The sequence below is a fragment of the Ranitomeya imitator genome, chromosome 3 (assembly GCF_032444005.1).
Source record: "Ranitomeya imitator isolate aRanImi1 chromosome 3, aRanImi1.pri, whole genome shotgun sequence".
NCBI classification, from domain to species: Eukaryota; Metazoa; Chordata; class Amphibia; order Anura; family Dendrobatidae; genus Ranitomeya; species Ranitomeya imitator.
In genome coordinates, this window is record NC_091284.1 from 64,821,307 (window position 1) to 64,848,892 (window position 27,586).

A 27,586-nucleotide genomic window follows, 5' to 3' on the forward strand; every position below is an offset into this window, starting at 1 on the left:
TGATGACAGCTCCGGCGGTGACCACGCATCAAAGCTGGGACATGTCCGCTGTTTTGATCAGCTGACATGTGCCCACAATACGTGCGGGCGGAATCGCGATCCACCCACATCTATTAACTAGTTAAATGCCGCTGTCAAATTTCCAGCCGGAAATGCGCGCACCGGTGACCCCCATCACATGATCGGGGGTCATGGGTGCGTCGGCATGACAACCTGAGGTCTATGGTTGTTGATGCCAGATTGCTGTGAGCGCCACCCTGTGGTCGGCGCTCATAGCAATACTGTAATTCAGCTATATAGGAGCGATCTGAACATCGCTCCTATGTAGCAGAGCAGATCAGGCTATGCCAGCTTCTACCCACCCATGGCGGCTATTGAAACATGGCAAAAGTAAAAAAAGTTTTTAAATATATATATATATATATATATATATATATATATATATATATATATATATATATATATAAAATATAAATAAAAGTTCAAATCACCCCTTTCGCCCCATTCAAAATAAAACAATAAAAAAAACAAAAGTACACATATTTGGTATCGCCACGTTCAGAATCACCCGATCTATCAATAAAAAAAGGATTAACCTGATCGCTAAACGGCGTAGTGAGAAAAAAATTCAAAACGCCAGAATTACTTTTTTTGGTCGCTGCGACATTGAATTAAAACGCAATAACGGGCGATCAAAAGAACGTATCTGCACCGAAATGCTATCATTAAAAACATGAGCTTAGTGCGCAAAAATAAGCCCTCACCCAACCCGAGATCACGAAAAATGGAGCAGCAATTGTTTGTTTTTTTTTAGCAAAGTTTGAGGGGTTTTTTACCACTTAGATAAAAAATAACCTAGTCATGTTTGGTGTCTGTGACCTCGAAATAACCTGGAGAATCATAATGGCTGGTCAGTTTTAGCATTTGGTGAACCTAGCAAAAAAGCCAAACAAAAAACAAATGTGGGATTGCACTTTTTTTTTTGCAATTTCACCGCACTTGTGTTGTTCAAAAGTACAACTCATCCCGCAAAAAATAAGCCCTCACATGGCCATATTGACAGAAAAAGCGCAAAAGTGAAAAAAGCTCCGTGGGTTAAGGGGTTAAAGGAATTTTCTAGAATGCAGGCACACAAACAGTAGGTGAGGAGGTCATTATCCCTGTGATCAGATCTAGAATCAGTCATATCAAACCTTCCTTTACTAATCAAGCTAATCTCTTTGTTTCCACTAAACAGGCGGCGGTGTATATACACACAAATCGCAGGCAAGGATCCGATCAGGTTTCCACTTAACATGTATAATCTCCAATCAGCGGAGTGATTACTACAGAAAACGTGAAAGAAAAAGCAACAAACACTAAGGAGTAATCAGCCTCACCTTGAGCCATGCACTAAGGCGGGGGAGGGGAGTTACCTTCTTCCAGGGTCTTGGCAAAGCGCACTTCACTGTCGGCTCCTTGGAACTCGTTAAAGAACGGCCGGGCTTTGATTTCGTAGTTCACCCCTTTCTTAAGCTCAGGGATCACTGCGCTGTTTTTTGCTGGAGTTCGAACTTCAAATATGGACCAAGCAGATTCCCCGCGGCTCTCTGGACTCGGCCGGTAGAGGATCTTATAGCCTTGGATGTACTGAGACTGTTGGTCGACCTGCAGGAGAAGTGGGAAACGCATCTCATTTCTGATCCAAGGTGTCTTTCCAGATACAGAAAATTCCAGGCAGGACCAATCTAAATGCTAATGGGAAAAGCGATGATCTTGGAACGTCCTAAACCTTATCCGGTGCCTGTGATTAACAGGTTTCTTTCTTGGCGATGCTCTTTGATGGCCCTGGAGGGGATCGGCCATGGATGTTGTCTCAATTATCTACCTACCGTCCAGTGTACTTCTATTGAAGAAGACGACAGGATGGTTGGATTGTGAAGGTGCAGGACCACGTCTCCCAACTCTCTCTGGACTTGCTTGTGGTCCACACCTTGGCTTGTAGGAGGAACATCTGAAATGATGAATGTGTTACACAGATCAAGACTGAATGTTCTGATGAGAATATAAGACGTTTACAGACATATCTCAAGAAGCCAACTACATTCACGGGAATCGCAACAAGAATATGTAGTAGCACATCGAACACAAGCAAAAACCAGAGGGCCATCTACAGCAATTACAAATGTGAGGGTGATCAATGTGTGGAACAGGCGGCCACGAGAGGTGGTGAGTTCTCCTCCAATGGAAGTCTTCAGAGGCTGGACAGACATCTGTCTGAGATGGTTTCGTGAATCCTGTATTGTGCAGGGGGTTGGACACGATGACCCAGGAGGTCCCCTCCAACTCAAACATTCTATGATTCTATGATTTAGAAGCATTTAAAGGTAATCTGTCACCAGGACTTTTCTACCTAATCAGAGATCAGCTTAAAGTAGGGCCAGAAACCCTCATTCCATGGATGTGTCACTTACTGGGCTGCTTGATGAAATTAAAAAAAAAAAAAAATCAAAGTTTTATCAGCTAGAGAAGATCACTAGAAGACTAGTAAACTGCTGCCAGCCACACCCCCCACCACTGATTGGCAGCTTAATGCCTATGCACGGTGTACACAGAAAGTAGCCAATCAGTGGTGTGGGTGGGGTTACACAGGACTCAGCATTCAGAGAACTGCAGCAGATAAAACAATAGTAGTATCAAAATTGCAGCAAGCAGCCCAGTAAGTGATATATCACTAGAGTCAGGGTCTCTGCCCCAATAGCATGCTGTTCTCAGATGGGGTAGAAAAACCTTGTAACAGATTCCCTGTAATACAATCAATGAGGATTATACACCAAGAGCCTGCAGTACAGTTTATAGGTATATATGACATCTATGGGGTAACAAGGATCTGTGATGGAACATCTAGAACACAGAGGACACCAGAGTAAATGGTGGGATAAACTGATGTCTATTTGTAGTTGATAAACTCTCTAGAACAAGAATCTTCCTAAGGACGACGAATCTCATAATCAGCAACCCATAACCGCTTAGATATAATATATTAGAATATAAAAGAACAACCCAAATATTTACACCTGGAAACATTCTGCAACAAGTCGTACAATGGGGGCAATTCATTAACACCCAGCAGACCTCCTAAAGTATGTGACGCATCTCAGGACTTCTAAAAAGTCTGATTTTTGCTATAATTTGAACCAGTTTCTGGCATAAACTATTGCAAATTTGTTGGGTCTTCGAAAGCAACATTGCTCCTGCTTAGCCCTAATTTTTTCAAAAACTCTCATAAATCAGGAAAAAAGCCACATATTACGGCACAAGTGGGAATTTGTCATTTTACCAATGGCAAGGCTCAACACGGAAGCAAAAAGATGCATTTTATTATATTAAACAATGATTAGAAACAGATAAACATACAAAGCCAGACACATAAGATACAGCAAATAGGTGACACAACTTCTTCGTCCAGATAAAAAAAAAACTGATTTAAACTTTGTTCTACTTTTTTAACATTGAAGTCTATGGACGATGGATCCATGAAATAGCCGTCCGTTATCGTCCAATTTCAAGTGTTCACAACTCCCTAACGAATAATTTTTTTAATAAATGACGTGCAAACCATTTGTTTGGCTGAATGGTAGGAGTTATGGCACTCACTGGCGGTATTTTGCCATTGGCCAACCATTTTTTAGAAATTTTAGCAATGTCTGAGTATGACACTAAGGGACGGAAGATGATTTGAGAAAGATCTGAGGCACCAGAAAATTTTCATAGGGATAAAAAGTAGTTTTTATTCTTTTATTCCACTTTTAAAAATATGTGGTTTAAGTACAAAAATGAGGCAGATGATGACAGAAAGGACCCGGCCCTAGAGGACAGATTGCCAAAGTGCAGCGATACCGACAACGATGTCGATCACTGCAGCGTCGCTGTTTGGTCGCTGGAGAGCTGTCACACAGACCGCTCTCCAGCGACCAACGATCCTGAAGTCCCCGGTAACCATCGGGTAAACATCGGGTTACTAAGCGCAGGGCCGCGCTTAGTAACCCGATGTTTACCCTGGTTACCGTTGTAAATGTAAAAAAACAAACACTACATACTTACATTCCCGGTGTCTGGTCATGTCCCCCACCGTCAGCTTCCCGCACTGACTGAGCGGTGGCCGTAAAGTACAGCGGTGACGTCACCGCTGTGCTGTGCTTTACGGCCGGCCGGCGCTCACCAGTCAGTGCGGGAAGCTGACGACGGAGGACATGACCAGACACCGGGAATGTAAGTATGTAGTGTTTGTTTTTTTACATTTACAACGGTAACCAGGGTAAACATCGGGTTACTAAGCGCGGCCCTGCGCTTAGTAACCCGATGTTTACCCTGGTTACCAGTGAAGACATCGCTGAATCGGCGTCACACACGCCGATTCAGCGATGTCAGCGGGAGATCCAGCGACAAAATAAAGTGCTGGACTTTCCCCAGCGACCAACGATCTCCCAGCAGGGGCCTGATCGTTGGTCGCTGTCACACATAACGATTTCGTTAATGATATTGTTATGTGTGACGGTACCTTTAGAGACCACCACATCAAAACCCTGTCATGGGCAGCCCAATCTCCAGACCTGAACCCCATTGGAAACCTCTAGAATGTAATCAGGAGGATGATGGATAGTCACACGCCATCAAACAGAGAAGAACTGCTTACATTTTTGTACCAGGAGCAGTGTGAAAGACTGGTGGAAAGCATGCCAAGACACAGGAAAGCTGTGATTAAAAATCATGATTATTCCACAAAATATTGATTTCTGAACTCTTCCTGAGTTAAAACATTAGTATTGTTGTTTCTGAACTTGTTTTCTCTGCATTCTTTGAGGTCTGAAAGCAATGTTTTGCTTTGTTTTTACATTTTGACCATTTCTCCTTTTCAGAAAAAAAATCTAAAATGTATTGCTTGGAAATTCGGAGACATGTTGTCAGAAGATTATAGAATAAAAGAACAATTTATATTTTACTCAAAAATATTCCTATAAAGAGAAAAATCAGACAAACTGAACATTTTGCAGTGGTCTCTTAATTTTTGCCAGAGCTGTATATACACCAGGGAGAACCATAGTGATACAACTAACCGTTATTACACTGCAGGGCTGCGACCTGTTCAGAAATTCCAGGACAGTCTTTAAAAAAATAGGAAACTTTTTTGCTCTATTTCATCAAAAACATTGAAGGCGTCTGTAATTACCGTATATACTCGAGTATAAGCCGACCTGAGTATAAGCCGACCCCCCTAATTTTGCACAAAAAAACTGGGAAAACTTAATGAAGCGAGTATAAGCCTAGGGTGGGAAATGCAGCAGCTACCGGTAAATGTCAAAAATAAAAATAGATACCAATAAAAGTAAAATTAGTTAAGACATCAGTAGGTTAAGTGTTTTTGAATATCCATATTGAATCAGGAGCCCCATATAATGCTCAATTCAGATCATGATGGGCCCCATAAGATGCTCCATATAAAATACGCCCCATATAATGCTCCATACAGTTTATGATGGGCTCCATAAGATGCTCCATATTAAACTATGACCCATATAATGCTGCACAAAGGTTAATAATGGCCCCATAAGATGCTCCATAGACACATTTGCCCAATATAATGCTGCACAAATGTTAATAATGGCCCCATAAGATGCTCCATAGACACATTTCTCCCATGCAGTGCTGCATAAAGGTTAATAAGGGCCCCATAAGACACATTCGTAGACACATTTGCCCCATATAATGCTGCACAAATGTTGATTATGGCCTCATGAGATGCTCCATAGAGATATTTGCCCATAAAATGCTGCACAAACGTTGAATATGGCCCCATAAGATGCTCTATAAAGATATTTGCCCCATATAATGCTGCACAAATGTTGAATATGGCCCCATAAAATGCTCCAAATAGATATTTGCCCCATATAATACTGCACAAACGTTGATTATGGCCCCATAAGATGCTCCATAGAGACATTTGCCACATATAATGCTGCACAAATGTTTATTATTGCCCCATAAGATGCTCCATAAAGATATTTGCCCCATATGCTGTTGCTGCGATTAAAAAAAAAATGACATACTCACCTCTCCGTCGCTCAGGCCCCTGGCACTTCCAATACTCACCGGTCCTCGTTCCGGCGCCGCTGTGTCTTCCGCGTCCTCTGCACTGACGTTCAGGCAGAGGGCGCGGACTAACCACGTCATCGCGCTCTATGACATAAGCGTCACTGCAGAGGACGCGGAAGACAGAGCGGCGCCCGGAACGAGGAACAGGTGAATATCGCGCAGCGCTCCCCTCCCCGTTATACTCACCTGCTCCTGGCGTGGTTCCTGCATCTCCGGTCTCTGGGCGCCGGCAGCTTCTTCCAGCATTGAGTGGTCACCGTTACCGCTCATTACAGTAATGAATATGCAGCTCCACCCCTATGGTAGTGGAGTTGGGTCCATATTCATTACTGTAATGAGCGGTACCATGTGACCACTCAACGCTGGAAGAAGCTATCAGCACCGGAGAAGCAGGTATGTGCAGTGACCGCACCAGGAGCAGGTGAGTATGTCACAGCCGCCGCTCCCCCTCCCCTGCCGATCCCCCTGGGACAATGACTCGAGTATAAGCTGAGAGGGCACTTTCAGCCTAAAAAAATGGGCTGAAAATCTTGGCTTATACTCGAGTAAATACGGTAATTTGAAGCTGAAGAAACTTGTAGAGATTATTCTGATTGTAGTTATCATCATTTTACAGTTCATAGTGAATGTTGTCTTCTTATCAGAATTATGGGCTGTAGACATGGATCACTTATAATGATAATGATTAATAATTTTCTAATGAGTCCCTAAAAAATATTGTCCTTCCCTGATTTTTTGGTAAGCTGTCCAGAAAAAAAATAAAAAAGTCAAGTTGGCAATTGTGCTTCAGTTTCATGGAGGTCATCTACAAGCCAACAGGATGAAGTCATCCAGAGGTGGACAAGAAGGAATCCATTTTCATTTTCCTGCGGTCAGCAGTTAATATAAATGAGAACAGCGGTGACTTAATCCACAGCTGTGCTGTGTCTGACCCACGGTGAGACATGGCGACCGGGGTCCCAAATCCCCCAGAGTCACCTCTGGATAGGGTCAAATGCAGGGGAATCAGCTGCAGAATATTCCTACAGAAGTCCCAGTGTTCTGCCCGCACCCTGCACGACATCGCTGCAGATTGGTAGAAATGTTTACACCACATTTATTAAGATATCTGGGGAATTCTTCAGCTCAAACACGTCTGGTATAGATGTACATGTACAAGGTCACACTAAGAAGAACTGGGATGCGTAGAACTGCTTCATTTGGGGTTTAATAAAGTTGTAGATTTACTCTTTAAGGACAGTGACATTATGGGAAAACAAAGATACTGGATAGAGGTATGAGATGGATGGATGGATGGATGGATTGATAGATACATATGGGATAGATAGATAGATAGATAGATAGATAGATAGATAGATAGATAATAGATAGATATCGGATAGATAGATAGATAGATAGATAGATAGATAGATAGATAGATAGATAGATAATAGATAGATATCGGATAGATAGATAGGTAGATAGATAGATAGATAGATAGATAGATAGACTTTTGAAGGGAAGGAAAGAAGGGAAGAAAAGGAAGGAAAGAAGGAAGGATGGAATAAAGGAAGGAAGGATGGAATAAAGGAAGGAAGGATGGAATAAAGGAAGGAAGGATGGAATAAAGGAAGGGAGGATGGAACAAAGGAAGGAAGAATGAAATGAAGGAAGGAAAGGTGGAACGAAGGGTGCAAGGAGGGATGGAACCAAGGATGGAAGGAAAGAAGGAAGGATAGAACAAAGGGAGGAAGGAAGGAACAGAAGGGAAAGAAGAAAGGATGAAATGAAAGAAGGAAGGAAGGGAAGAGAGGGAAGGGAAGGAATGGAAAGAAGGGAAGGGAGGAAGGAGGGAAGGGACGAAGGAAGGGAAAAAAAGGAAAGAATGATAGGAAAGGAACGGAAGGGAAGGAAAAAAAGGAAGGGATTAAGGAAGTAAGGGAAGATGAAGAACAAAAGGAAGGGAGCACAGAAGGGAGAGAACAAGGAAAGAAGCCCCCCCTTTTCAAAACTCAGAATAATACTCACTCCTCATTAAGAGTTCACCTTATTAGCGGTAAAAGTCCAGTATTGTAAGTTCTAAATCTATTAAGTTTTATAAATCTGTATACAGTGAGCGTCCCCTCATGGTGACTGCAGATACAAATACTGGACGCGTCTTCAATGTCGGCTCCGTTAGGTCGAAAAACTGATAAATTGTTGAAATCTTAGATTTTTCCTACCTTGAGTCTTTACAGGGTCAGATATTTGACTTGGGTCACTAAGTCCGTAAGCATTTGCTGCTCTCACTAGGAAGAGGTAGATTGCGTTGGGTTTCAGGCCCTTGACGGCGAAAGATTCAGTTTTGACATTTTCGGCCACTGTTTGCCAACTACTTCCAGAAGCATGGCTGCAAAGAGAATCAAAATCACACTGTGGCAATAGTATGTGCAATATATACTAAATATATACCATCCAGCCCATCTAGTACCTGAAGGCTTCTATGACGTACGATGTTGGTGTTGCGCCTGAATTCAAGTTTGGCTGCCAGGATAAGGTCACTGTATTCTTGCTGACATCGGTGACTTCGGGCTTTGATGGAGCGCTTGGAATAAGATTGGGATCAGTGGCTCGTGGAGGTTGTACAGCAACACCGAATTCTAATGGAAGATAAATGATCACAGTGTATTGGAAATAATGATACTAAACACTGAAGTGTTATATAGTGCAAACAATAAGCCAATGGCTTTAAATGAGCAGTGTCTGAAGTCTGGAGCGTCCAAGGTCTGGATTGGACACATCATATTATAGGGAGCAATAGTTTATGCCTTTATACTCAGGGTGAGCAGGTCTCCAACCACATTAAGTGGTTCCACAGCAATAAATTAACGATGGCTCCAGAGTTACTTGTTATTATGGGGTCTCTCTATGAGACAGGGGAACCTTTAGGCCATTCCTCAGACACCAAGGTTGGTCACAACTGGTATCTCTGTACCATCTATAGCTATAACCTTGCTGTGCCCTGGTCCATGTATTTAGCAATCCCTATCATTACCCCAGGAAATGGTAAAGCTCCTCCTAGTTACACGTGTGTAAGACATCATTGCTTTACCTGCAGTCCTATGTAAAACTAGATAACATACTTCCAACAATGCCAATTTTTCTGGTACAAACCTGCAAAAAAGGCCAAAGAAGTGGTGGAGGACAGAGGATGAGTGGAGGACAAAGGAGCCTCTTAGAGAAGAAGTTACAGGCCTGTGGGAGCCAGAAATCTTGCATGTTTTTAGGTAACCAAATACTTATTTTCCACCATAATTTGCTAAGTAAATCTTGCCAAATCAGACAAGGTGATTTTCTGGATTTGTTTTCTCACTTTGACTGTCATAGTTGTGGTCTACCTATGATGTCAATTACAGGCCTCTCTCATCTTTTTAAGTGGAAGAACTTGCACAATTGGTGGCTAACTAAACACTTTTTTCCCCAATGTATGGTATATTTTCTTTTTAATTTTTATTTAATTGTGCTTGTTTCACATTTAGTTTTGCTCTTTAAATTCATCTATATTTACCCACTTTGGTCCCATAAGATCATAAAAGACCTTTTGGGGTATTTTAACATTTCAATACAATATTTTTATTGCCGATTTCCCTTGCAACTAGGACAAGAATTTTAGCCCCAGTTGCAGAATTTCAGCCTCCTGGCTGCATAGTAGAGCAGTCTGGGTCTTCTACTTCTTGCTGTCTCCCTACACCCGGTGATCACAAGTTCACTGGGTCTGGAGGAGGAAGCACAGTCAGTGCTTCCTAATATGTATACATAAGTGCTGGTGCAGTGCTGTATACACAGAAAACGAGAATGTAAACATGTTAATAAGTATATTACCAAAATTCACAACTTTATATTCCCCGTAGCATAACTAAATTATTTTAAAAATAGTTTAGTTACTTTTCAATCAGTTCATGACTCTGCTCAGAAATGGTGTGAAAAGTTTGTGGGTGGGCTGGGGCCGAACTTAGTCTGTAACTATTGCTTCAGGATAAGTTATAGCAGAATGTCCGTGTCTGTCTCTAGCTCCTCCCCCTCTCCATAGAACATTATAAGCACCAACTGCCATCTCCTATCTCAGCAATGGGAAAGTCTGTATTCACTAAACCACTGAATACAGTTTACAGAGTGAAAAATCAGTCCAAGAGAAGAAAGAAGCAGAATTCTCCGATAACATAAATTACAAAGTTGCTTATTTTCATGTGCACTATTGATTTATAGAGACAAAAAAAATCTATAACTAAAACAATGGTCGTTCTTTAAATGTGTTTATACTACCAATACTGTTATTGGTAAGAATACATTCTATAGAGCTATTATGAATAGTTCTGCAAAAAGTATTCCACCTACCACGGTACCCTGCTAAAATCGAAAATCGGAAAACATTGCTGAGAATTTCTATGTCGTTACCTTGAACCTCGATGTACGCGTTCCAGCTGGCCTCTCCGCTCGGTGTGGATGCAGTGCAGGTATACCGGCCTGTGTTACTTAGCTGAAAAGAAAGCCTGAAATTAGTATTTGGGCCGATCAGAAATGCATTGGGATGGAAAAGCAATTACCGAGGATGCTTTTGGCTTTGGATGGAGAGCTATTAGATGTTCCAGGCAGCCAATTTGTTTCATGACTTCAAAGAAGTGGCAAAATACACGACTTTATTTGTAAAGCCGAATTAATAATAACCTTTATCAGTCTAATTACACAATTACACATGCAAATATTTGCAGAAAGTAAATTCATGTCAAAGGACATAAGCGCTGACGAGTGTCGGGGATTAGGACTGATTCACGGGCATTTACAAAGTAGACATTTTATATCTGCGTTCATTGCAGAAATATTAAAAGCCTAGGAAATATGTGTTATTTTCCAATTTAAAATATTTTTTTCAAAAAACTTTCAAAAATTTTCAACAAAATCAAGAGCAGCCTAGGGCCTTATGTAAATGGTAGAGACAGACACGCAAAGTCCCTATTACGCCATTCTATGCGATAGACATATAGCGTGCTACCCTAGGATGTCAAACATACAGCACTATATTACTGAGGCATTCTTCCCAACAATGAAGAAAACAGAGATCCCATCAGCTCACTAGATCCGGTAATTGAATTATTCTTGTAGGACGCGGTGCTCAGAAGAGACAATGGGCTGGTTCCCAGACAGAAAGAATGGTATAAAGGAAAATAAAGATGGAAAAAAAAAGTAAATGTTTATCCTACAAGCTTCGAGCATTAGAGCTCTTAGACTTACGACTAAGAGCTCAAATGCTCGAAACGCATAGCCAATTATTCCCATTTTTTATTCCCTATCTTTGTATTTTTTTTAACAGCATATTGAATTAGTGATGCTTTTATACTTTTTATCTACAGCATTATGGAATGCTGTAGATAAGCCCCTGATGGCGGTGGCTGCAGCTTATATACGAAAAATGGGGTGACAGATTCCACAGAGAAGTAGGCTGGCTTAGCTATTGAAATCAGCAGTAGGCCAGTCCCATTCTCGCACAGCCCTGGTAAGGTGCCATCATAGAAAACCAGGTCTGCATCTAGCAAAGGACTGGAAACCAAGAAGACAGGATCGTTGACTGGAGCAGCTGCTGGAAGATTGGGGTACGTAGAAACATTTATGATTTTTCTTGGCTTTTGACGAGACAATATTTTTACATTGAGCCGTGCAAATTATTTCTAAGTTTAACAAAAGTATTGACAAAAACAGGCATGACGAGAAGGGAGGTCAGTCTGACTTGTATGAGAACAGTATATGGGGCATTTACAGTCCAGCTCATCAAAATGGATAATTCCTGCTTTGGATTGGGGAAATGGGGCCCTTTTTAGAAATGGGTGGACACATGGATGTTCGGGTCCAGCCGGTATGAGCCCCCCATTCACATGAATGGGGAGCCCGAACATCCAGTGTTTACCACACTGTCATGTGCACGACAGTGGGGCAAACATTGCTTCTGATTGGCGGTAAAATCATCACTGCCAGTCAGACAACTGCGGTTCCCATGCTGTGAAAAGACAGCGTGAGCATGTGGCTGGGGTCACAGGTATAAAGCTTACCTCCGATCACTGGGGTCAGCTGATGGGACTACTGCTGGGAAAATTTCACTTTGGTGAATTCTAACTGTGGTGAATTCGCCTCTGCACTGTGAGGCTTTTTCTCACTGTTCTAGCAGTGATCTCACCAAGGTCACCACAATTCATTGGCCCGGCTCGGAACGCAGTCTCAGTGACCGGTAGTAACCTTGATGATGTCACCGCTGATCACTGATGCTGCACTTGCAGTAGCTCATTCATCAGTAGTTCTCAGCATCGACGGTCACATTTTGGCACCATCCAGGTTCAAACCTGTTTTTCCGCAGACATTTATCATGGCGTTGGACAGAACGTCAGATTGGTGAGGGATATTGTTGCTTTTTAATTTTATTTTATTTCAGGAGACAAGGGATTCAATGGAATGGGTGTTAGGTTAGGTGAAGTAAGTGTTCGGTGTCCGAGCCCGAACAGTAGGTTCGGTATGGACGCCGAACTTTACTGTTCGGGTTAGTCCATCTCTACCCCTTTACCCCTAGAGCCCTTGTGCGGCTGCATAGGTTGCTCCAAAGATATGTTCGCCCCTGCTGTGCATTCAGGCTAGAGCCTCATATACACTTATGTTGGACGTAGACTTTATTTTTATGATATAAAGGAACAGTTTTAAGAAATCGCCTGCTTCTTAAATAAAATGTATGGTATATGCATTACTGCCATACAAAAGTGAATCCAAATGTTTTATTTCAACATTCACTCACTGCTAAGTGTTTTCTTTTTTCGTTTCAGATAAAAAATGGCGCAAACATTAATATACAGTTCTGAAAATCTGGCCTGAGAAGCAATCAACAGTCATGCCAAGTGTAACTAGACAAATTAATATTTATAATGAATATATTTATTTGCAGCATTCCCTTCTATTTTTTATACATTTTAATTATTTTGTATATTTTATTTACTTTTTTTATTCATGTATTTATTATATAATTTATATGCAAAATTTTAAATAAGCAAAAAAAAAAATTAGCTTGCTTCGGTGACACTGTAAAATTGTTAATGACATATAACTAGTAACCAACTTTGCTGGCACCTTAGCGTATCTGATCTGCAGTGCTCCTGTGTCCAGCTGCTTGATTCGAGATTCCTGGGTGTTGACAAGGATGCCATCTTTTCTCCAGTGGATTGTGGGAACTGGAATTCCAGTAGCGACACAATTTAGGAGTAAGGTGCCATCAACTGCTACTGTTTGGTTCTGAGGACCTTGGCGGATGACTGGTGGGGGACGGTCAGCGACCACTGCCAAAGAAAACAACAGGAAATATATGTCTGCAACTGGGAGCAATTTTCTAATCAATCAAGCAACAGCGGTTGTTGTAGGCTTCGAAACAAGCTAAAGATAATTAAGCAAGTAATTAAACTAGGAATCATGCATTATTCAGGGGGAATTTTCATGATAAGCAAGACACAAAATACCAAAACATTTTCTCTTGTCTGGTGGAAAAGATGTTCACTACTTGCTGGCATTTATCAAGCATCCTATGAAAAAAAGAGGCGACTTGAGAAATGCAACAGGAATTTTCATTTCACTTCCAATGACTTAATAGCATGAAGTGCTGAGTGGCAAAAGATAGAGTTTCACCGTTCCTTTCCACAAAAATGACACAGTGGGGTGAAAGAAAAACATTAGTTCATCGCAGAACGATCCAATTCTTGGCTATTATCCATTTTACACGAATGCAAAAACAGATGTTTGGATGACATGCGAGAAATGAACATCAGCCCGCTTCTCACACACGGACTTCATGTGAAGATCGAAGTTCTGCATCTGGCATCTGTGTGGTTAATATCATAGCAGTGCTCCAACAACTTCACAAAACTTAGAGGAAACCTGCCAGCCGGATCTCATCCCTCAAACTATTTATGTTCATTCAAACTCTTTCAAGTCCAACAATACCTTCCTCCAAATTAGCGCTTCAATTAATATGCAGATGAGGCTGAAGAACTACTGTAGAACTGAAACCTCCGTCACTCCAGCTCTTCTCCCCACCCAGTGTCTCCTCCTCCTGGTTGACTGACAGCCTTAATGCTGTGTGATTTCAGGCGAAGGAGAAGGAGCTAGCACTGGGCAGGGAATAGAGCTGGAGTGACAGATGCTTTAGATCTATACCCTCAGATCAATTCAAACACTGATTTCTCAGTAACGGCGGAATGGACTGGCCATGTATTGCTGATTTTGTCTTTGACAGAACTACATGCACATACTGTATAAATAGCTTAGTTGGGTTAGTGAAATCCTGCTGACAGATTCCCTATAAGCAAACTGAGATTAGGTAAAAGCGCAGAATAGCTCATGGTCATTATTAGGAACATTTTCAAACAGGACAGTTTCAAACATAACATGAGGGTCTTTGTATAGGGGCTGGTTAATACTAGCTATTGTTAAACTGACAACTCAACAAATTTCCTATCAAAAGAAAGAATGAAGGAGAATAGGAAAAAATGTGAAAAAATTAATTGAGAACTTAAAGGGAATCTGTAGGTAGGATCAGGCCTCCTAAGCCGCATATATGGGCATGTAGATCATAGGAAGCTGAATAAAATCATACCTTGAAATCCAAGATCCAATGTCTTGTTCCAGAGAAATCCAAATTTTTTCTTATATGTAAATGAGCTATTAAGGATTATGGGATGGACATAGATCTGCATGAGACTCCACCTCCAGAGTTTATTTGACATGAAATGGGGTGTTACCAGTGTGATGTGTAATGGCCGCTCTGCTCTCCTGCAGAGCTGTGTGCGATTATACGGAACCCAGCAATAAAGCAGGTAAAATATAACTTTTAATAATTACTTTAAAAATAACCTACTTGGGAACGTGTAAAACCAAGACAACTACCACCAATCCAAGCGTTCCTATATGCTTGCCCTATAAATCAAAAAACATCATACCATAGAAAAATGAAAAGGAACAGTCTCACCAGTATTTCAGAAGACCATCCCTGCTATTCTAAAGGGAAATTATTAGGTGAAAGGGAGGCAATTACTCCTTAGTCATAACCCTGATCAGGTAATTTCCCTGCTTTACTCCTGATATATTTCCTCAAATACGTGATTCATCAGGGAGATAATAAGTATTGCACAGCTTCTTCCCCAGCTCGTCTGTAAGCAGATTCTCACAGTGGTGAGGGATCCTATGGTCTATGTGTGTGATCACACCTGACACATCTGCAGGTTCCTCCCAGATTGAGCTTCCACCTCACAGGCAGTCAGTGCTGTAATACAGCAGAGCTGTGAGACCTGCAGCTGCTAACATGATTGTCATGAGACAAACTTCAGTTCTGCTGTTCTTCGTTAGTTACATATCCCCCACTGGTAATGCCCCCTTCATCCATAATAAGCTCTGGAGGCAGATTCTCATGCAAATCAGTGTCCGGCCCATAGCCTCGGACACCCCATTTACATACAGTATAAGAAAAACAAGGATTTCTCTGGAATGAGACAATGGATCGCAGATCAGTTCTAGGATGTATTAAGAGAAGCATAGTCTAGATTACGCAAAGTATTTCTCCCCTTCTACTCCTCCTTGGTCAGACCTCATCTGGATTAATGTGTCCAGTTCTGGGCACCACATTTTAAAAAAATACATTGAAAAACTGAAGCAAGTTCAGAGACGAGCTACTGGGATGGTGAGCTGACTGCAAACTATGTCCTCAAGGAATGGTTAAATGATCTGGGAAAGTTTAGCTTGCAAAAATGAAGGCTAAGAACAGACTTAATAAATGTCTACAAATTTCTGAAGGGATGTCAGAGTAGAGGGATCATCATTATTCACATTTGCACATGGAAACACGAGAAGCAATGGATAAAATCTAAAAGGGAGAAGATTCAGATTAGGTATTAGAAAGAAATTTTTGATTGTGAGGGTGATCCATGAGTGGAACAGGCTGCCACGAGAGGTGGTGAGTTCTCCTTCAATGGAAGTCTTCAACCAGAGACTGGACAGACATCTGTCTGAGATGGTTTAGTGACCAGGGGTGGGACACAATGACCCTTTAGGTCACTTCCAACTCTGACATTCTATGGTATCAAGGTATCATTTTATTCAGCTTCCTATGACCTGCAAACCCGTATAGACGGCTTAGGAGGGTTAATACTACTGACAAATGCCTTTTAAAGAATAAATACAAATGTGTCAATCCTTATGAAATAACCTGAGATGTGTACAAGATCTCGAGGTTTGAAAAAGAAATATTTTCCGGTACTCTGTTGAGAAATTATAATGCTATTATATGTGTCTATTTGTGTCTAATTCTGTCACAGATCATTTTTGGCTGCTCCAACAACATGGGAACTTAAAGGGATCCTGTCACATACAGAAATCATATTTATCAACTGATATAAGGGTAATCTGGAGTAGCGATTAAATCAATGGGGAGCACCCCAGTCAACGGAGAGGTGCAGGGAGCGGTTAAAATCACTACTCACTACACAGTGACTGCCTTTGTAATCGCCACAATTCACTTTGATTGACAGCCTAAACTACACACACATGCTACACACACACACTGCAGAGCACGTTGTCAGTGTGCCGGAAACTGATTACACCCATTGTCATTTTGCAGTGGTGATTGTGACAGCTCCATGCACCACCCCAATGACTGGAAGAGAGTGGCTACAGAGAGAATAACACTTAATTTTCTCCCTGTAGCTGCTGCTCCAATAAGTCAACAGGACTGAATCACTGTTTAACTGCAAATTAGCCCTATTTCTGGAGTTAAGTGGCATTTCTGGAAATGACAGATTCTCTTTAACACAATAGCCAGTAAGTGTGTCCCCACAGTTTAGTAAATCCTGCCCGTTGGTGATTTTTCTACTTTACTATATTAGTTCCATCTTTAATTTAGCAGTGCCAAAACCACAGTGTGACTTTTATAAACCATTCTGAAAACTAGTGTTTCAGCTATGTGCCAATGAATCCCAGAAATAGTTCTTATAAGATCAATAAACTATTTTATCGCATAGCTTAATTCTTTCCAGAGATAATATTGGTAAAATATTACCTTCAGGTCTATAGAAAAGTCACACACTGCGCTCACACTCCGCACATCGGGGAGCCACAGATTGCGCTCCTGGCACTGACAGCCAATTATAAAACCCAAACAGCACTAATTAAAAGCATGCTCTACACAGAAAGTTGTAAAACAAGGAGATGCTGGGAAAGACGTCTCTTTTAGGGGAAGGATTATAAAGATAAGGGAATTCTCTGTGTCCTTGAAAGCTTTTGAATTAAAAACTGTTTGTACTTTACCATCAGTAACCTCTAAATAGGCCTTTGTTGTAATGCTGCCTGCCACATTTAGAGTCTGGCAGATATAATAGCCAACATCAGACTTCTGGACATTAACGATCGTGAGGTCACCGGTTTGAGACACTGAAAAACGGCTGGAGGACTGAGGAGGTTGGTAGGAAAAGAGAAGATTCTGAAAAAAAGTGGAAAAAATAGCATTAATGTTTGAAAACTGTGAATAGCGTAATTATGGAGAAAATATTGAAAACGTTCTCATATTCTGTAAGTGCTTTGGGATTCATAGTAATAATCTTTATTTATATAGCGCCAACATATTCCGAAGCGCTTTACAGTTTAACAGTTTCAAACAATAGTCATAAGTAACAACGTTAACAATACAATAATTAAAGCACAATAAGACGACCCTGCTCGTGAGAGCTTACAATCTACAAGCATTAATAAGCATTATCCTATACTTTTATTTAGTAACTTTAGTCATTTTATTTAGACAGAAATGCTTAAGGCCACAAACATATTAGGGCTCATATCAGACCGCAATGTACAGACTGGCTTTAGTTCTCCAGACCAGATCATGACACCTTCATATATTTCTATGAGGCTGTTATGCTTGGGTAAGCCAGTCCGTGCATTAGCGGTTTGTGTTTGGACAAATTTGCATGGACGTCTGCATGAGCCCTTAGACTAATGTATCATGCATGCAAGTGGCACACGTGGTTCGTGGACCCACTGTGCCACAGAGTCAGGCTTACATTGGAAGGGACGTAGCTAAGTGGCTGCCTGATGTTAACTGGAGCTTCTGATGGTGGAGTCTGACTTGAGCTGCAGGTAGCCATTAGTTACCACTCCTAGGCAGTTCCTGGTACTGCAGCTGCTGACCCCATGGGTCAGGTTCGCCAATTCAGTCTGGACTCGGGCTTCATTTAAACTACTCCTCGGGCAGAACAGATACTGACATGGGCTACTGGGCTAGGTACACGTTCAGACACACAAGTTTTGTTTCAGGCTCCTGCTGCACAAGGACCAGGGGTTCAGGTTCAGACACCGGCTGCAAAAGGACCAGAGTTTCAGGTTCAGGCATCATTCACTCAAGGATAGGGTGAGCAGGTTCAGGCACTAGCCACACAAGGCCAAGGGGTTCAGGTTCAGTAACCAGCCACACAAGGACCAGGGGAGCTAACAACTCACTAGTCCCACTCAAAGTAACCAACTAATGAATCTATGTTGCTTGGGCACCTCCCTATTGGGGAGGGTGCCTTTTATACAGGATGCCTAAAAGCTAATGGCAGGGGGAATCTTTACAGGGGTGAGCTGCCCCTTTAAGTGCAGGCGAGTATGCACACTAGGCACACTGATGGAAGTCAGTGCACAGAGAGATCGGGGAGGTGAACTCGCAGCCACGGCAGAGAGTATGTCAACATCCCTGCATGCAAGGGCGCCAGCATGTGTGTTACATAATGTTGACTGAACCTGCTCATATAAAGTGGCTCAGCCAACAGTCTAAAGTGTATGGGAGCACTGACCCACTCATTGAAGGAGACGTTGATTGGACATGTCCGATTTCGGACAGCCGATTGCATTATCCTCATGGAGTTAAGCCACTGACTGACATAACAGCCAGTGACTTTCTCATTCAGAATACAGGAGAGCACGACCAAATGAAAGTTCTTATGTATGGGAGAGTCGACTGAGATGGCTTTTGATAGATCAGCCGAATCACCGCTGGGCAGACAATCATCTAGTGTCTATGTGGCGGCTTTGGTGTTTTTCATGACTAATAAGGGAGTTTCTCTGTAGATAAGGCATTGCACAGAAAAACGTCATCAAATAGCAAAAGAGAAGAGGTCAACCAAGGCCCCTTCTCTACAAGTTTTTCATAGTAGCCTCATGGCCTGTCTCTAAAGCATTTACACCATTTTACAATGGCATGTAAGTATACTACACAGCTGAAAAAGTCCGTCCCCTGCTGCACATTCAGCCTGCTGCAACCAGTGGGACCCAGCTACACCAATCTGTCATTTGGAGAAGTCTGGCCAGAATTGCCCAACATGGAATACTACAACCAAAAATCATATCTTTGACATGAAACAAGGCCGAGTTACTCAACTATGCAATAAAATGGAGCAAAAGGGGAACACAAAAAGGGCAGCAGGTGCTTTGGACTGATAATTAAAAAAGGGAACTGTTTGGCTGCAACAGAAGGCAGTTTGGTTCCTCAAAGACTGGACAGTGGTAGAATAATGAGTGTCAGCAGGTAATAGTAAAGTATGGTGGACTTCCTTGCCTGTTTGGGGCTGCATTTCAGCAAATGGAGTTTGGAACTTGACCAAGATTAATGGGGTCCTCAATTTTGTGAGAGACAAATACTTACCCATCATGCAATATTATCAAGGAGGCATCTGAATGGCTCCAAATTTATTCTGCAGCAGTATAATAAACCCTAACATGCAACTAATGACATTAAGAACAAACTTCAGTGAAAGGAAGAACAAGGAGTCCTGGAAATGAGGATAAGGCCTCACAGAGCCATGAAAGACAGAAAGATTTGCACGAGTCACATACACAGAGGATCTGTGTTTAGTTCTCTAAAGGTACCGTCACACTAAGCGACGCTGCAGCGATACCAACAACGATCCGGATCGCTGCAGCGTCGCTGTTTGGTCGCTGGAGAGCTGTCACACAGACCGCTCTCCAGCGACCAACGATCCCGAGGTCCCCGAATAACCAGGGTAAACATCGGGTAACTAAGCGCAGGGCCGTGCTTAGTAACCCGATGTTTACCCTGGTTACCATCCTAAAAGTAAAAAAACAACCGCTACATACTTACCTGCCGCTGTCTGTCCCCGGCGCTCTGCTTCTCTGGTCTGGCTGTGAGCGCCGGGCAGCCGGAAAGCAGAGCGGTGACGTCACCGCTCTGCTTTCCGGCCGCTGTGCTCACAGCCAGACCAGAGAAGCAGAGCGCCGAGGACAGACAGCGGTAGGTAAGTATGTAGCGGTTGTTTTTTTACTTTAACGATGGTAACCAGGGTAAACATCGGGTTACTAAGCGCGGCCCTGTTTACCCTGGTTACCAGCGAAGACATTGCTGAATCGGTGTCACACACGCCGATTCAGAGATGTCTGCAGGGAGTCCAGCGACCAAATAAAGTTCTGGACTTTCTTCCCCAACCAGCGATATCACAGCAGGGGCCTGATCGCTGCTGCCTGTCACACTGGACGATATCGCTAGCCAGGACGCTGCAACGTCACGGATCGCTAGCAATATCGTCTAGTGTGACGGTACCTTTAGATGTTTGGAACAACCTCCCTGCTGAGTTCTTTCAAAAACTGTGGCCAAATGTACCTAGAAGAATTGATGCCTTGATGATGTTTTGAAGGCAATGGGACGGTCACACCAAATATAGATTTGATTTTAATTGATCTTTTGTTTATTCACTTTGCATTTTGTTCGTTGATAAAAATAAACTGTTAACACCTCTACTTTTGTAAAACATTCTTACCTTTCAGCATTTTTTCACCTTTAAAAAATATCTCCCAGTTCTTATTTAAAATACACAAGAATCTTTCAATTTTCCCACATTTATGTTTTAAGGAAAAAACAAGTGTTTTTAGTCACATTTCGTTTTTCTTTACCCTTGGGACAAGAGTGATACGAATTCCCGAGGCAGAGATAGGAATATTATGTTTTAGAGCAATAGGCATTTTCAACCAACCTTCCATCTCCTTTCCTACAGCACATCCCCCATTTTAATTATATGCAAAATTATTCACAGTTCAATGCATTCGGCAACATATCACAAAATACACATGTAAGATGTCATTAAGCTCGGCCGCTACAACTGTATTATCATTTATTAAACATACCTGTTCTATTATCTCTCAGGGTGAAAGTTTTAAATTTGGTTATTATTCAGACAAAATATATAATTTTATTTTAGCCAACAGTTAATTGGAAACCTGTCATAAAGCCTTTAATGCAAAATACTGAGGAACTGTGTGCAAAAAAAATTTCAAAGTGTTAACAAATGAAAGTGGGTATTACTATTACTATGTTTAATAGATTGGGCACAATAACATTTTAAAAAAAGACATTTTATTCTTTTCTTTCAAAACTATTTTTTATTTATTTTCATTTTACTTATAATATAGACTATTCTAATATATCTACGAATTCATTCAAAATAAAATGCCCTTAAAGGGTTGCTCCGACAAAAAAAGTATTTTTCATTTTAAATCCCTATCAATCTAACCCAATTTTGAATCTACATGAATTAAAAATTCCCTACTGTTCCCTCACTACACTCTAACAGCTTTTTTTTAACTCCTTCCTTTTTTGATGATGCTTTTTTTGAGATCCCAGTGCATGAAACGTCATCAAGGGGTGGAGACTGCAGTCACTGCAGCAGCCCCTGCCCCCTCCCTGAACCTAAGTGTCATTAGTAATCTACATTTCAGGGGCTGGGCTAGTCTCTGCGAGATGTGCATCATGCAATGTGTACAATGACAGCGCAATCTCTCACCGCTAACTCAGATCAGCAGTAAAGAGCTGGCACCAGAGCGTACAGTTAGTGTGTGATGTTCCTTGCGGGGGGCGCAGGTCTATGCACACTGGGTAGTCTTTGAACACACATTAATGGCTTACTGTCAGGGCTGGCGTCAGCACCCGGTGTACCCGGGCAAATGCCGGGGCCCTGGCGAGACAGGGGGCCCATTCAGGGCCGGCATTAGGGGCAGGCAGCTGCCTAGGGCCCACACTCCCCCAGGGGCCTTCAACTAGTGGCACATTACACAGCCGCTATGGGGCCTCTGTGATGCAGGTTGGCCCGCCCATCACCAGCGCTACACAGCCGCTATGGGGCCTCTGTGATGCAGGTTGGCCCGCCCATCACCAGCGCCAACTCCCCCGCCGCCGCATTGAATTATACCGGCATCTGCCGGTAAAGTTCAAAGCAGATGATGTAGGAGAGAGCGTCACCTGACGCTCCGTCTCCCATCATTCCCCACTCTGCCTCTGACACTGCCACTGCGGGTGCGCAATGACGTCATCGCACACTCGCTGTGTGTCAGGCATTGCAGCGGCAGTCGCCGAGACCGGAGCAGGGAGCAGCGCGGGCACCTTGAGAGATGAGGAGTGTTTTTTTCTTTTGTAACTATAACAGTGAGTATTGAACTATGGGGCCATTCTTGGGGGAGGGGGGCTGTGCTGTATACTACATGTCTGTGCTATATACTACATGGCTGTGTTATATACTATGTGGCTGTGCTATATACTATATGGGCTGTTATATGCTACGTGGGCTGGGCTATATACTACATGGCTGTTCTATAAACTACGTGGGCCGTGTTATATACTACGTGGGCTGTTATATGCTACGTGGGCTGTGCTATATACTACATTAATGTTCTATATACTACGTGGGCCGTGTTATATACTACATGGGCTGTGTTATATAATATGTGGCTGTGCTATATACTATATGGGCTGTTATATGCTACGTGGGCTGTGCTATATACTATGTGGCTGTGTTACAGTATATGCGGTCATGAATCGTGGTATGTGTTAAAGGGGGGGGGGGCACTGAGACTCTTTCGCCCGGGGCCCTCAAAAACCTGGAGCCGGCCCTGCTTACTGTAGTGCCAGCTTGTTACTGCTGCTCTGTGTCAGCAGCGTGAGAGTGCGCTGTCATTGTGCACATCTCGCATGGACTAGCCAAGCCCCTGAAACAAGCGTCACTAATGAAGCATTGGTTGAATATCCCAGCATGGGATTCTCAAAGTGTCATCAAAACAGGAAGTAGTAAAAAAAGAAAAGCAGTTAGATAGTGTAGTTAGGGAATCTTAATTCAAGTATATTAGTAATCAGTTTAGATTATGGCATTGATACATAGGGATTTAGGATGAAAATTACTTTGTGTCAGACCCTCCCATTAATACTTACCTTGCATTACTATGTTGCATACTTACATACTAACTTTTTTGATTTTCAGTATTTATATTTTATGATATCTTATTTTATTTTGATTTTATCCCCTTTACAATATCCGAAATGGGTGTATGGAGCGGGCTCACGCAGCGAGCCCACCCCATACATGGCAGATGATGGGTGTGTATAACAGCCAGTACCTGCCGCTATCAATTGCAAGTGGAGAGATGCTCAACCTGTGATTTTTAACCTGTTATATGCCATTGCCAATCTCTGGCAGGGGCATTTAAAACGCACCAGCGTGCATGCGCCTAATTCTCTCTAACCATTGGTACGCCCTTGATGTGATCATGGGTTTCTGATGGGTTATCATCATGACAGCTAGGGGTCAGCTAATGACCCCTGTGCCTGTCATTATAGAGCTCCCTTGAGACCCTAGCTGTGGCTGGGTTTCGAAAGAGACCGTGATTTTTGATATATGCAGTGATGCATGGCATCGCTATATATAACACAAGTGATTGAAAGATCGCATTTTCAAGTCCCCCTAAGAATAACAGTGAAAAGTAGAAAAATAGTTTTAAAAAAATTTGAAAAGAAAAAAAAAGTTCAAATTACCCCCCTTTTTGACCCCCATTGAAAATAAAAAGATTTTAAAAAAACCACATAGGTGGCATTGACTCGTTCAGAAGATTCCGATCTATCAAAATATAAAAACAATTAACCAGATAGGTAAACACCCACAATTACACAAAAAAGGATGTAACAAATGATCTAAAAGTCACATCTATCCCAAAATAATATTAATAAAAATATAGTCTCGCCTTGCAAAAAGTAAGCCATCACATAGCTGCATCAGCAAATAAAAATACTACAGATTTTTTTTATTACTAAAGTAATAAAAAACTGGACATGTTTGGTATCGCCGTAATCACCTTGGTAAGGAGAATCATAATGCAAAGTAATCTTTACCACAAAATGTACAACGTAAAAGCAATTCCCCCCCCCCAAAAAAAAAGTCAGAATTGCATTGTTTTCACAATTTCACCGCACTTGGAATTTTTTTCTACATTTTCCAGTAGTGTGGTAACATGAATGGCGGCATTCAACAGTACAACTCATCTCTCAAAAAACAAGCTCTAATATGTCTATGTGGACAGAAAAATAAAAGATTCATGGCTATGAGGAGAAAGCGATGAAAAACAGTACCGCAAAATGGGAAAATAGCCCCGTCGTGTAGTGCTTAAGTAAATAGAAAAAAAATCAAACATACGGTAAATATATAAAATACATATTATTTTTATTTTTCTGTGGTCGATTTGCATTAGGCTATGTTCACGTCTCGGCAATAGGCTCAATTAGAAGCTTCCATCACAAATTTGTTTCTTCATATTCAATACCTCTCAACGCTCTTGTTAGTTAATGGGCACTGGTATCATCCATTGTGAAATTACACTGTGTGCAGAATTATTAGGCAAGTTGTATTTTAGAGGATTGTTTTTATTATTGATCAACAACTATGTTCTCAATCAACCCAAAAGACTCATAAATATCAAAACTTAATATTTTTGGAAGTTGGAGTGGTTTTTTTTTAGATTTGGCTATCTTAGGAGGATATCTGTTTGTGCAGGTAACTATTACTGTGCAGAATTATTAGGCAACTGAATAAAAACCAAATATATTCCCATCTCACTTGTTTATTTTCACCAGGTAAACCAATATAACTGCACAAAATTTAGAAATAAACATTTCTGACATGCAAAAACAACCCCCCCCAAAATTAGTGCCCAATATAGCCACCTTTCTTTATAATGACACTCAGCAGCCTCCATCCATAGATTCTGTCAGTTGCTTGATCTGTTTACGATGAACATTGCATGCAGCAGCCACCACAGCCTCCAGACACTGTTCCGAGAGGTGGACTATGTTCCCTCCCTTTAGATCTCACATTTTATGAGGGACCACATGTTCTCTATGGGGGTTCAGATCAGGTGAACATGAGGGCCATGTCATTATTTTTCCTTCTTTGAGACCTTTACTGGCCAGCCACGCTGTGGAGTAGTTGGAGGCATGTGATGGAGCATTGTCCTGCATGAAAATCATGTTTTTCTTGAACGATACCGACTTCTTCCTGTACCACTGCTTGGAGAAGTTGTCTTCCAGAAACAGGCAGAAAGTTTGGGAGTTGAGCTTCACTCCATCCTGAACCCGAAAAGGTCCCACAAGTTCATCTTCGATGATACCAGCCCATACCAGTACCCCTCCTCCACCTTGCTGGCATCTGAGTCGGAGTGCCCTTTGCTGATCCAGCCTCTGGCCCATCCATCTGGCCCATCAAGAGTCACTCTCATTTCATCAGTACATAAAACCTTTGAAAAGTCAGTCTTAAGATATTTCTTGGCCCAGTCTTGATGTTTTATCTTATGTTTCTTGTTCAAAGGTGGTCGTTTTTCAGCCTTCCTTACCTTGGCCATGTCTCTGAGTATAGCACACATTGTGCTTTTTGTTACTCCAGTAACATTGCTGCTCTGAAATATGGCAAAACTGGTGGAAAATGGCATCTTGGCAGCTTCACGCTTGATTTTCCTCAATTCATGGGCAGTTATTTTGCTCCTTTTTTGCCCAACACGCTTCTTGCAACCCTGTTAGCTATTTGCCATGAAACGCTGGATTCTTTGGTGATCACGCTTCAAAAGTTTGGCAATTTCAAGACTGCTGCATTTCTCTGCAAGACATCTCACAATTTTGGACTTTTCAGAGCCCGTCAAATCGCTCTTCTGACCCATTTTGCCAAAGGAAAGGAAGTTGCCTAATAATTAAGCACACCTTATATAGGGTTTTGATGTCGTTAGACAACACCCCTCCTCATTACAGAGATGCACATCACCTGATTTACTTAATTGGTAGTTGGTTCTCAAGCCCGAACAGCTTGTAGTAGGACAACATGTATAAAAAGTATCATGTGATCAAAAAACAACTTGCCTAATAATTCTGCACACAGTGTAGAATGGAATGTTTCATTAGAAAAGGCAACTATCATGTCAATTTGTAAAACCCATATACCATTTTATACCTATTCTTCTTTTAAGATAGATAGATAGATAGATAGATAGATAGATAGATAGATAGATAGATAGATAGATAGATAGATAGATAGAAATATATACAGTGTATACATATAATATTAATTTTATATATATTTAGATTATTTTACCCTTTACAAATTCGCTGACATGTTATTTTTTGTTAGCCGAGACCTGTGTATCTATTTCAAAATCCGTATCATAAGCATGAAACTACATAACACTCAGCGGCGTAATGAGAAATCTTTGGTTGCAGCTTGATAAATGGATGACCTTTAACTGATGTAATCAAACCCTTGTTTATCTTGGAATAATACACGTCTAACGTGAAATAAATTGTACCTGTCAGTTCATTTATGGATCTTCTGCTGTTAATGATGTATGCGCCTTCTTTAGCTCGATGACAGCCATTTTGATGTCCAAATTTAGCACAATGCCCATCCTCAGCCACAAATCGATGGCATCAATGTGCAAAGGAGCTTAGAGTAATTTAATACTGTTTTCACACTTAGGCATAAAATGCATTTAGGGTTGAGACTTGATGGAGATTTAATGCAGATCATTTCAATTTCATGGGTATTTGTTAATCTATTAAAATCCGTTACCTGGCTGCCCTCCTTCTGCCAAAAGATAGCTGGTTGAGGGTTTCCTGTTGCTTCGCACTGAAACGTGACCGTACGTCCCAATGCAACTACCTGATCACGTGGCTTCACCACAAAATTTGGAGGTTCTGCAAAAAGAAAAAAAAAATACAATAAATACCTATCAGTGAAAATGGCCTCTGAGATAACAAGAAATTCACTTTCTTCTTGGCAATTTCCAAATGTTATGAAAATGGGTAATCCCATAGCCTGAACTTCTGGATCGACCCTACAGGATTATACCACGAATTTGACTCTCTCGGTGGATTTCTACAAGTCAAAGCTATGTCAGTGGTATTCTGACTGTCGAAGCTAGGTCATTTTACTTTGTTATTTTTCTGAACTGCACAAATTACACATCTGCTTTTGCCGTAAGGGCGAACTTTAGTTTCTTTTCAGTTGGTTTATACAGTTGATATGGTCATTTTAGTTGGCAATAAACAGGATGTGTAAAGAACCATATGTGACTTGTGTTA

General features: G+C 41.6%; 1 protein-coding gene across 6 annotated transcripts in view; it reads right to left on the reverse strand.

Annotated features, from left to right (window-relative positions):
• ROBO1 (roundabout guidance receptor 1) overlaps nt 1-27,586 on the reverse strand; it is a 1,753,811-nt gene that overhangs the window by 107,221 nt on the left and 1,619,004 nt on the right. For all 6 annotated transcript variants that reach the window (XM_069760966.1, XM_069760963.1, XM_069760965.1 and 3 more), the window contains 8 exons: nt 27,075-27,199; nt 17,470-17,641; nt 13,252-13,457; nt 10,546-10,627; nt 8,582-8,750; nt 8,334-8,500; nt 1,872-1,993; nt 1,416-1,647 (listed from right to left, as the gene is read on the reverse strand). In XM_069760966.1, coding sequence (XP_069617067.1) covers nt 1,416-1,647; nt 1,872-1,993; nt 8,334-8,500; nt 8,582-8,750; nt 10,546-10,627; nt 13,252-13,457; nt 17,470-17,641; nt 27,075-27,199 — 1,275 coding nt within the window. The remainder of the gene's footprint in view (nt 1-1,415; nt 1,648-1,871; nt 1,994-8,333; nt 8,501-8,581; nt 8,751-10,545; nt 10,628-13,251; nt 13,458-17,469; nt 17,642-27,074; nt 27,200-27,586) is intronic.